The sequence below is a fragment of the Colletes gigas genome, unplaced genomic scaffold (genome assembly GCF_013123115.1).
Source record: "Colletes gigas isolate AHSC1104 unplaced genomic scaffold, ASM1312311v1 Colletes_gigas_Sc00078, whole genome shotgun sequence".
NCBI classification, from domain to species: Eukaryota; Metazoa; Arthropoda; class Insecta; order Hymenoptera; family Colletidae; genus Colletes; species Colletes gigas.
In genome coordinates, this window is record NW_025106707.1 from 130630 (window position 1) to 143347 (window position 12718).

General features: G+C 32.5%; 2 protein-coding genes across 2 annotated transcripts; both read right to left on the reverse strand.

The window, feature by feature from the left end:
- Positions 1–843: 843 nt before the first annotated feature.
- LOC122403847 (endoribonuclease Dcr-1) lies at positions 844–10573 on the reverse strand. The gene is made up of 20 exons (XM_043407610.1): positions 10447–10573; positions 10251–10366; positions 10005–10164; positions 9639–9931; positions 8648–9579; positions 8400–8578; positions 8010–8161; positions 7791–7932; positions 7387–7617; positions 7112–7291; positions 6533–6746; positions 4988–5160; positions 4732–4910; positions 4404–4657; positions 3179–4332; positions 2491–3063; positions 2185–2416; positions 1893–2113; positions 1646–1811; positions 844–1570 (listed from the first exon to the last, which is right to left on the reverse strand). Exons 1-20 carry the CDS (start codon positions 10504–10506, stop codon positions 1323–1325), a joined length of 5859 nt encoding a protein of 1952 aa, XP_043263545.1. The 5' UTR covers positions 10507–10573; the 3' UTR covers positions 844–1322.
- Positions 10574–11196: 623 nt separating this feature from the next.
- Positions 11197–12334, reverse strand: LOC122403845 (GATOR complex protein NPRL3-like). Its single transcript, XM_043407607.1, has 3 exons — positions 11890–12334; positions 11632–11808; positions 11197–11571 (listed from the first exon to the last, which is right to left on the reverse strand). The coding sequence occupies exons 1-3, from the start codon at positions 12247–12249 to the stop codon at positions 11197–11199; spliced, it is 912 nt and encodes a 303-aa protein (XP_043263542.1). The 5' UTR covers positions 12250–12334.
- Between the last annotated feature and the right edge of the window lie 384 nt (positions 12335–12718).

Below are 12718 nucleotides of genomic sequence, written 5' to 3' on the forward strand. Positions count from 1 at the left end.
TCCTAACCCAGTCCTAACCCAGTCCTAACCCAGACATAACCCAGTCCTAACCCAGACCTAACCCAGTCGTAACCCAGTCCTAACCCAGACATAACCCAGTCCTAACCCAGACCTAACCCAGTCCTAACCCAGACCTAACCCAGTCCTAACCCAGACATAACCCAGTCCTAACCCAGACCTAACACAGACCAATCCCAGACCTAACCCAGACCTAATCCAGTCCTAACCCAGACCAATTCATCGTTGATAACGGGGGTTAGGTTTGGGTTAGGTCTGGGTTAGGTCTGGAATAAGTCTGAATTAAGTCTGGGTTAGGTCTGGAATAAGTCTGAATTAAGTCTGGGTTAGGTCTTGGTGCAACTAACATTAAGTTATTATTGTAATTCTTTCGCACCAAATTAAATAATGAAAGAACGCATTCTTCGAGTATTAATTATCCATTAGAAACAATAAAATTTACAATATATTTTCACTTGAAAATAAGTCATAAAAACTAAATTCAATAAATATAACAATGAATAAGAAAGGCTTTGAACTTACATTTTAATCAACAAAGTTAATTTCATAAAAAGGTGCTAATTATAATAAACTAAAGAAAACTATTACTTTATTACTTTTAATATTACAATCGACGAAAATTACAGTCCTTTCTGCGCCATTTTCAGGGCACAATGAAACAAATTACAATATGTTAATTCTTTTTCTGTAACAATCAGCGTACGTACTTCTTTACTTTTGGAAGAAATGTTATCTTCTCGTATAATAAAACTACTTGTTCAGTTTCAAACGTTTCTGACTATTATTTACAACTTTACAGCAATTCGAACTATAGTTTTTGTGCTGTTCTGTAAAGGTGTGCGAGAATCCGAAAATTTGGGAAACCCATTTTTAGGATCTCGCATACCTCTACTGTCTGGGATTCCCCTAAGTATGTATTACACAGAAATGTAAGAGATTTGATATTAAAAACATGTACGTCATATAGAAAAAGAGATTTAATATAACTCGTAGAATTTTCAAGAATGTGTTATGTCGTCGTTACTTTAAGTATTTACAGTCTAAAGACGCATAATCTTTCTCAAAATTCAAATTTAAAGCAAACCTTATTTCTCTCCTTAATTCATTATATTCTTCGTGGGTCTATGCTTTAACATCAATTAACTTATTATATTAAATTATAATACACGAAACTTTCTTATACTACAAATTTATAAATACATTCATGAACACAATTGTATAGAAATATACGTTTCAACACTGTTGAAGAAATTTATCAGATTTCTTGTACTTTTATATATTTCATTTTAATGTTATGTGTGTTGTCATAGTTTCTCCCGTGGATAACTTTGCATTCTTTTCAGCTTTTTAAGAGCACACTTTGCCGCGGTACATTTTGCAATTCTACAATTTCTTCCAATTCCTTTAAACGACCCCTTACCAAAAACATCAACCGTAACTCTAACTCTACGCCCATCCGCCAATTTCTCTGGTTTTCCAAATTTCGCTGTTTCCGGTTCCAATTCCAATAATTCACGAATTGGAGATTTAGGAACGTTAGTGCTGAATTGTTCTGCAATGATAAAATGTGTATTTTATTTCCCTTTCGTGGAAAATATGGTACGAATAAAAACAAGTGGTTTAATACCAATTTCCGTTTTCATGATGGCGTAATAAACGCTCCATACTGCATCTAGGGACATGCAACTGTCCAAATAAATTGCACCAGCTAACGATTCAAAAACATCACCTAATGCTTTTGGTACTTCTACGTCTTCAACGTCTTCACATTCTTCCTCTCCAATTAAATAGTACTAGTGGAAGGCGAATAATAATATACGTGTAAGAGCTATGATATAAAAATGTTAAAACATTTCTTTGTACAAATGTTTTACCTCTTCGCTAATGGAATGTCCATTTTCTTCTTGAATCCTAACGAAACGATTTATAACAGCACTTAAGCCAGGAGAAAGATGTCGAAAATATTTATGAAATCCACATCTAACAGCCAAGGAAGCGAATATAGTATTATTGACTAAAGCTGATCGCAAATCTGTCAAAGCACCTGGTGAATGTTGTCGGGCATCTTCATATAAATGTCTTGTTATTAAATAATCTAGAATTTTTAATTGTTAAATAACACCTACCATCGCAATAAGATATAATAAAACGCAATTAATTTATTACCTAAAACTGCATCTCCAAGAAATTCTAAACGTTGATAACAATCTGTCAATCTATTAGGTTGATACGAAGCATGAGTAAATGCTTGTAATAAGTAACTAATGTCATGAAATTTATACCCTATATTTTTTTCTAATTCCTCGTATCCATCAAGCATCAATTTCAATTCGTGTTCCGGGTCAGGAATGTGTCGAAGCAGAGGATTCTGTGGTTCTTCCAACGTACCATAACGAATCTGTAATAATACACTTCTCTTAAAATTGTACTTGAGTTTTCAAAACTTTTGTAATTAAGGTTAGTTATAGTGACCTGCGTCCATGTTGTCTGACCCTGCTCGTTTGTTCCTTTTATGTACGGCGTACTACCAGGAATTCTTTCTTTAGGTTCTGTTTCCTGTATAATACAAACTTCTTCTGTGGGCAAAACGTGTATCCCTAACCAGGCCATAAAAAGTAATGCACCTCTAGGGCCACAAGCAATTAAGTATGCTCCGATTAATGCCTCCACACAATCTGCGATACTTTTATCAGGAATGCTATGTTGAGTAATTAAATTGTAAGGTATGAAACAACATAAGTTGTCTAAATTATTTGAAAGTGTAGTTTCATTACGGTTAAGTTCGCTCTTCATGATGCCTAATTTTTGTTCTGTTTCTTTAACAAGCTGGGTTATTTCAGTAGGATTTACGGCTTGCAATGTCGGAATGTCGGCTTGGTTCCAAAGCGTAGAGGGTATGCCAGATTCAATTAATACTTGTTCGAGTTCTTTTGGAACATAGTAACAAGGTGGTAACCAATTATCGTGTGGTTCAAATTTTGTCGCTATCATGCTCTCACCTAACATTTTTTGTCTTCCTAATCTGTATAAATTTAAATTGCTGACCTAAAAAATTTCATTGTAATTAGTCAAAATTTATATAAAAAAAAGGCTGATATATTTAAATAAAAATTGATATGTTTATTTTTGTAAGGTAACTAATATCTTGAGTTTCTAATACCTGTTTAGATCTTAAGTGACTAAGTTTGCCTTCGTGAATATTGTCGTATGTACAATATAAATAAGTAGTTATAGCATATTTTAGAAAAGAATCCCCGATAGTTTCTAAACGTTCTAAATTAATACCATCATTTGCATTGGACATAGTTAAAGCTTGTAAAATTAAGCTGGGACTCGGTCCTAAATGATTTTTTAATTCTGGTTGATAATCGAAACTGAAAAGATTCTTGTCCAGATATGTCAATTTCGACTTGTTAGATTCTTTTTTTATCGGTTGTAAACGGCTCTTAGTATTTAATATTTCTTTATTAAATTTATCAACAACTGTTTCTACGTAAGCTTTATGTTCGTAATTCAGCTTGTTATCTTCAGATTGCGAATTACATGAATTCTTTCTTTTAATTACAATCTCGGTATTACAGGATATAAAAGAGCCATTTTCCATTATTTCAGATTCCCTTATTTTAGTAAATTCATAATGAGATTGTCTATGCTTTGCAATTAAAGATTCCTCGTTATTTTTTGCGTAGGACCATAAAATGTCATCCGTACTTTTTTCAGTTTCTAAAAGATCCAAGATTTTTTTATTAATTTCTTGTTTAGATATTTGCTTTTCATCTTCAACAGCCTCCGCAACATTTTCTCCTATATAAGAAATTCGTAACCCTCTATTTTCATCTTCACTTTCATCCGATGTGTCAGCAAACCCATCACTGTAAATATCATCCGATTCATACCCATCAAAATCTGACTCGCATGCAGGAGAACCATATCGTACACCATTCCAGTTAAAATCATTCGATAAAACAGTCACGTTTAAATCATCTGTACCAAATTCCATGGAATTCATTGCCATATCATTTGACCAAGTACCAATTTCTAATTCATTTTCATTGTTTGACATTTGCGATTCAATTCCCGTTGCATTAACTTTTTCCAATTGTAATTCATGATTTTGCTCACTTGAATTTTCTTCGCTAGGCTTTTCTAAATTATCTGTATTTTCAGGTATATCTTGACATTTATTGTCAATCGCGTTCAAAGAACTTGTTTGAGTTGTTTCAGTTTTAGCAGATTTAGATTTTTCGCTTTCTTTAGACTTTTTTAAAACCTCTGCTAAACTCCATCCAAAGTCCAACGTCGGCCACTCGAAATCTAAAAATAGTCTTCGATTATTGATTTAAAAGAAATATTACAAGGAACAATGATTGTTATTTTATACATACTACAATCTAAATTTTCCTGTCCTAAATTGATCATTTGCGCAACTTGACACCGTATTTGATTAGCAAGTAATAAGGCATTGATTCTATACAAAATACAGGGCAAACAAACTGCTAGTCTCCATAAGGATGCTGGGAATGGATGAATTGCACATAGTTCAGCAACAAGGATCTGTTTGTGTTCCAAATTCTCTCGTTTTGCACGTTTTGTTTCTTCGCTGCTTGTAGGTAAAGCAACGCCTTTTCGATTAACATATCTAAAACAGAATTTACAATAAATGTATAAGTGTAGCAATATGTTTATAAATGTTATATTTGTCACAATATTTACCTAGGTGTTAAGAAATTTAACCTAGCCGAGGTATGATCTACGTCAAGCAAAGGCTGATCTACATTTTGTATTTGTATGTCATACTTCTTAAGATAATATTCCTCGAAAGTATCATAATCATTGTCAGGGAAAGAAGACTTGGGATTTAAGTTTGTACAAATTTCAGCAACGTAGAAATACTGAAACGAATAAAACTATATATTAAACAAACGTGCACTCATTTAATTATTTTATAAATCAACATTTACCAAAATACCTGCGGTTGGTCTTGACTTCTATACCAAGGCATAATCACTGCGTCGTGGTATTTCGATGCATCAAAATTAAAATTCCGCCTGACTTCTTCAGGAACCTTGGTTGGCACTGAATTTCGATTTACGTATATATATTCTAAAAAATCCCAATGTACAGTAACATCGGATGTTTCATCTACAAAAATATAAATTTATTTTAATACGGGGTGTCTCCATTAAGGACAATGACAACATTCTTCTTTAATTTTGTAGTTTCTGGGGGCCTTCCATATAACATACGAGATATCACAATTGGGTGATAAAAGGATACCAGCCTCCATCTTGTTTTGATAGAATAAAACATAAATTTTTATGTTCTTAGATACTTCATTAAATATTCATATAAAATGTGTTTCTTTACCATAATTTAAGAGAAATAATAATAATTATGTTTTATGCGGACATAGTTTTAATATACTAAAATGGGATTAACAGAGATATTACCTGACATTAGAAGAAGTCAGAATTAAGGTCAAAACGTCTTAGATTTTCTCTTATCTCACAAAAAGGTCAGAGATTCCTGACTGAAATGCAATTGATCGACTATAAACGTCTTTTATTTGTGTTTAGTGAATTTCACAACTACCCGATTGTATACCTTTAAATTTTTTTGTGAGAATCTTTGTTAAAAATAACATAATGTGTTGTTTCATTAAAATATGTGGCATAAGTGGATACGATGGCCCACAAAGTTCATACGTCACAATAGAAGGCTCCCAGAACCTTACAAAATTTAAAAAAATTTTATCATTACCCCTAACGGTTTCCAAGAGAACAACTTGTAACATTTTATGTGGACATCCCCCATACGTGCAGGATGTCGTGTAAACTGATGGTACAAGCAGAAAAGTGATAGTTTTTCTATGCGAGAAAATGAATTGAAAATATAGGACGCACTTCTTTTGTACAAGGTTTTCTACTTGAGAAAGAATACGTGTACAATTGAGTACGTGACTAACATGTCTGCCTATTATTCGCCATTTCTACTTGTGTTGATATTTTTAAATATTAGTTGTATAGTGTTGATGAAATTGTTGCATCGTGTTTCAAAATTTATTTATTATATGATGAAAAATTGAAGAGAGATATAAACAGTTAAATTTTATCACTGTGACTCCTGCGCTACTCACTATTTATATCATTTGGCTGATCGTGCCTCTGAAACGAAGCCCCAGATTGCAAAATGGGAAAAGATTTGTTGATTTACATTTAAATGTACCATACTATGATCAATCATGTTTAAAAACACCAACACGAGCAGAATGAACATGTAATAATTAGATACGTTAGTCATTTAATCTTATTAAATAGTATGCGTACTTAATACATTTTCAAAACTGAGTTTCTCGTAAACAAAACTTTGCATAAAGAAATTTTGTTGTATATTTTCGATTAAATTTCACAAATAGGATAATGACCTTCCTGTTTGCATCATTACATGATACTCTATACAATATCAATGTAATTTGGGTCGTAACGATAACAATTCTAACTATATTCACAATTACCTAATTTTATAGGCACAATCATGTATGAATTTTCTGAAGCGTTAGGATCAAAAAGCATTAGGTACTGTTGTAATCTTAATACATTTGTAAAAGTATAATTGAGGAAAGTGGCAATTTTCTCTATCTGTACTTCATTTAAAACCACAGTCTGCTTACTGAGTTTTAATTTTACATGAACTTCTCCAGATCTGGTATAAATAGGAAAAGGACATAACTAAAACAGAAAGTTCAGTATTAACTGGCATTATATGTATAATTATAGTATATGTACAGAGCGCGACAGGAATCGCGGTACAACTAAACAGAAGAATCCATTGCGTAAAAATAAATTGCAAATTTTGATTAAAATTTTTTTATGTTAAGCTTTGTTTCCAAAGAAATCAAGTTTGAAAATTGTCTACATATAAACAAACATAACTGTTTGGAATATTTTTCAAAATTGATTTTTTCCAAAACACATAGTCTTCTGTCGAAAAATTTTATTTCAAATCTTCAATTCATTTTTACATGAAAAACCCTTTTTGGTTGTACTTCGATTCCCACAACACCCTGTGCAATTAATGTTTTTTTGTATATTACCTTTGGAATTTCTTTCAATGTTATTATACCGAAACCAATAGCCGATTCTTCAGGAGGATAAATACGTCGACCTCTGGTATTCTGTTCTTCGGGTAAAGGACAACTCAGGACCATCTTAATGTGGTACAAGTAACAAGGAACTCCAACTTTTGGCCTACAGTCCGTCAATGCCTCAGCCGTCTGAAAATCATAATCATCAAAATATGAAATAGAACGAAGAAAGTCAAGACATCTCGAAGTGCATGAACGATATTTTAATTTTTAATAGACAAAACCTTCTTATAATAATATTGTCTACGTTTAGTTGTTCCAAGCAGAGCTTCAGAAAAATCCACTTTACTTTCATCCGGTAAAGCCGGTACTTCTGCATCTTCCGGTCTAGCTTTAAAATTTTCCTTCCCGATAGGCAATAAATTATCATCAATTTCATTCTTTCTATGCAAATCAACGCACAACTGCAGAGCAGCCATCCGCCTTGCCATTGCTCTGTTTGGCATAGGATATGACTGAAATAAAATTTTAAATAAGTATATGCTTCGTTAAGGAAATTTAATGTATTGGAATACCTTGCACGGTACAATTATATATTTAAATTTGAAACTTGAATTATAGTAAAAACGTACAATGTTTGGTATTCCTCTACATTTATAAATTATTGTGAAAGAAAAAAGAAATTTACCGATACAATGTATTTTACTGGAGAATTTATAGGGAGCCGTAAAGAACATATATACATAGGCATGTTGTCTAGACTGGTTTTTACAGTAGACCATTCTGGCGTTAATCTTGTAAAAGTGTCACTAGGTAATTTTGCACAATATCTGTTCAATGTCAAACAATTAAAACGTTTTCTGTAACGCAACATTAAAACCATATTTTTTTCATCGCATTACATTACCTGTTTACCAATGATATGGCAGAATTGAAAGTAACCGAAGGTGCATCATCTCCATCGAGTGGCTTATATTGCGGTATCATAGCAGCGTACAAATCTGCCTCGTTCTCTTCTTTTGCAGTTGGTTCGTTATTAGAACACTTTACTAACAAAGTCTACAAAATAGATGGATGCTCTTCCATTAAAATTTTCAACTGGGACGGACACAGGTAATGAACTACGTTAAATGGTTGCTATTAAAACCGGTACACACTGAAGGTTACGAATAAATGAAATCCAATAGACGTTACATTCATTAATCAAACATTACATTTGCTCCATATGTTTGATTCAATTACGCCGTAATAATTAAATAAAATAATTATGAAAGAATCGTATGTCATAGTTCGATACCTTTTCTACGTAATGATACTGTGCTAATTGCCACACGCATTCTTTCGATACTTTCTGCGAAACTAATAGTACGTGTAACGCATCCACAGCTCTTGCTCGACTCTTACACTGTACGTAAGACTGATAAGTTTTTGGAAAATCATATCTCATTACAAAATTGCATTTTGGGATATCAATGCCTAATAGAAATAAAACACTTAATTAGAAAACAAATTATCCACTACTAGTAACATTAATTAATTACAAACCTTTTTCTAAAATTGAAGTTGAGATTAATAAATTACATTCGTGTATTCTAAATCTTTTCAAAACTTCTTCTTGTTTTCTATGCTCCATTTCTAAAGCCCTCGAGTAACCAATATCATCTGCATTTTTTTCAATTGCATAAAGAGGCGATAAGAAATGTAAGTCTTCATCATATGCGGATATTTCATTTAATAAATAGAACAAAACTTTTGCTACAAATGCCTTGTCCACAAAAATCACCCCGCAAAGTAGATCAGGATCCGTAGCTTCACGCATGTGATGTAGAGATTTGGGAGATTTGGTTACTTTCGTATAGTTTTCTTCGTTACTTCTCCAATTGCACTCTGATTTTTTAATTTGCCCAAAATTACGTTTATGAGAATTTTCCTTATTATTTGAATTTTTATAATTATTTTGACGGTTCTTTTTATTATGAGGAATATCACCATTCTTGTTATAATATGGAGTGTACGTCTTTAAAACTTGTAATAGCCGATGAACCCTTGGCGTAGTATATTTATATATTCTCTCTTTTCCGGACAAAGCTTCGAACGTGCTATCACATAAAGCTCGTATCTTCATAAAAACAGACGCGACCATGTTCAATAATAAATAATGTCTTTCGTAAGGTGTTTTTATTTTCAATTTTTCTGTTAAAATTAAAAGTGCAAGTGCAGCACGATCTGCACACCATGGTCCAAGAGTGTCTAGTATAAGTAAAAAATCTTGCATCATTTGAAACGGTTTCTCCGTGGGGTCTGGTATTTTTTGGATGTCTTCGTAAAACTCTTCGCTATAAATTTCTGTTGGGTCATGCCGATGATCGCGCAAAAATTCAATAGCATGTAATGTATAATTCTCGATAGTATTGTGTAATTCCCCTTTTTCGCATTCAGAATATTCCACTACATATTCTTTAGGTTTAGGGCTATAGCTGTTTAAAAAACCATTACCATTAAACAGAAATATCATTTATCGAGACATCGTACTTACCGTAATATAGATAATATGTCGCTAGCTGTTTCAACTTCGCACTGAAATATGGTTTCTACTTTTTCTATTTCTAGGCCTAGCCTTCCAGGCTCTTGCATTAAATTAAATAACGGTACGCCTAATCCAATAATTCTAGGAACACTGTCACAAGATAAAAAGTTTTGCAAACTAAATGTTAGCTTATCGTCTATACACTTGGGGCACTCGTCGACTATGACTAGATTTATTTGATGCGGTAGAATCTTTTTTTCTGCTAACAACTGCGCGCATGTTTCGGAAGTAGTAACTAACACCTAAAACAAAACATTTATGAACGAATAAAACTAACGGGGAAAACAACAAATTTGTTAATAAGATATTTCTTACGTGTGAAACTTCAAATTTATCTAGAAACTCCGTCGATGGACAGGTATCACATAATAGCACTTTTAAATCTGTTAATTGTTCTATGTAACTTGCTTTTATTTTATACTTCTCAACATCTGTCAATATGTATAACGATCGTTTTCCTCCTTTGCTTAATAATCTAAATTTAATACATGATAATTTAAAACATTTAATAAAACATCGACAATATGGTAAGGGAATTAAATAATTTCTGTTATGTGTTACCTCCTATTATTGGTAGCAAATTCTTGAATTAATTGTATAACAATAAAAGTTTGTTCGTAACTTTCTCCTAAACAAACAATTATATTTTTCTCTTTAGCTGTATAAAATAATCCAACCTGCAACCATAAAAAATTTGAATAGTACGTAGAATAATTTGTTATTACACGATTCTTTAGGTAATTCAGAAAATCCTTACTTGATATTCTCTAGGTGTGAAAGATTTTGTATAAACCTGATCATTTAGTGGAAATGCCATGGAATCTCTAACTTTTACTATTTAAAGAAGATAAAAATAATATTCCATACAGCTTTTAATACCTTTCAGTGCCTTAAGGTAAGAATATTACTTTATAAACAATACATAAAATGCACACTTATATTTCGTATTATTCTAGATCGTACACAAATTCTAACCTAAAATTAGGCTAGGGCAACTACAGCAAGACAATTTTTGTAGGTATAGAGCGTGCAAGTCAAAGAAGGACTATGTGCAAATAAATCCTCGCGGATCGTCAGGGCCGAAAAATAAGGGGGCTAAAAGGTCTCAAACACTGATTGGAGGATTAGTAGAAAGATCGCTGGTGGCCACTGTCGAATGTGAACTAGATATTTCTATTGTGATAACCCCACACAAACAAAAGAGGAGTCAGTGGTTGTTTCATCTAGAAACGAAATGAAATCCCTACTCTCGAAAAATAACTATAGTGAACGACTATAGTGAACTTCTATAAGAAGAAGAAGACACTGACATAGTGATACTGTAATAAGATTTTGTTAAATTATGTATACATAGGGAAATTCTCTTATAATCTCTCCACTAATTCTTAAGTGCTTTATTTCCTTTACATAAAACTTATTGTGCATCCAAATATGTTGGAACATTTTAAATTAATATTTACAAAATATAATTTATACCTAATTTAAAAATAAATTTAATATGAGACTATTAAGAATCAAATTGACTATAAAATAGGGCTATGGCAGGGTCTTCGCATTCGCACGTGATCAATACATCTCGAAATTTATCTAAAATTTGTAGTAATTGAGACCTGCGAATATTTTCTAAATACATTATTTCTTCTAAGTGATGCCCTCCATTAAAATAATCTAAACGACATAATCTGTCAAGCAATTTTCTATCATCGGATGGAATATCATAATCTTCTGACTGATAATTATATATTCCATTTTCTTTGTGGAGATTCATCGATAACTCTTCCTTTATATCAGTTGGAATTCCTTTTGAAGCATCGTTCAAATTCCACGTGTTTCCACTTTCTGTGATCTCATTTAAGTTATGATTCATTTCATTCTTCATATCCTTCGAAAGATAGATTATTAATTAATAAATTCTAAAAAAAACAAATCTCTTTCAACTTACCAATGGTGTTCGACCATGCACAGTTGGCATATATTGTACATATGTATGTAATTGTAAGAGTAAATGATTTTTTAATAACCATATGACTATTTTCACTAATTGCGTTTGCTGTTGCGATTGATTTAAAGGATTTAATTTTTGACTTATCGAAGTCGGTAATGAAAAGTCGCTGATCACCTAGATGAATTTATAATTTAAATTTGGTTGTATATTTAATTTAAATGATATTCAATAATACAAATAATAATTCATAGATACCTGTAAAAGACAAAGTCCTGGAAATTCTTCGGAAAATGCTTCTAATAATTGATTTGTTATTACAGCATCTGGTGATACAACATAAACATTGCTTTCACAAACAGGATAAATTATAGTAGCTTTAGCCCAATATACTAAATGGCCAGTTAATTGAGAAATTTGAGTAAGCGTGAGATCAGAATCAGCAGCTAAAGTTTGTAGACTTTTCAGTGGACTATACATTTGAATTGGGCGATAGAATACCGTGGTACCTTTCGATATCAGTTTCTGCAAAATGCAAACTACAGACGGCAGAATATTTTGATGGTGTCCAATTCTTACGAGGAATAGCAACCCTCCATTTCTCCCGCAATTCCTCATCTTTGGGGATTAAAAATATAGAATTGTAATTATTATCTTTTAAGGTACTATCATAATTTCCCTTGCAATTGGGAACACAGCAACGCCGTGGCATTATTAATGAATATGTGAAATTTATAAAAAAAATTTATATAAAACAAAATGTCCAAAAATGCTATAGATTACATTAAATAAGTGTGCTACACACCAAAATCAGGATCTGTAGAGTTAATATAAATAAATGAAACACCTGGATTATTGCTCCGTTGCTCGCATTTAATGGACTTCGGTACGTTAATATTTGAAACATTTGAAAGATAGGCGGGAGACCGGAAGGCCGGTAGATGGAGCCTATGTAGCTCAGAGGCCGGTGGGTAGTGGGAGGCTGGGAGGTTGGGCTAGGTATATCGAAGCTGGACTCCCGCGGTGTTGCCATTATACCTTCAGCACGGCTAGTACTAGAGTCGGCTGTGGCGTGGAGCTTTAATGT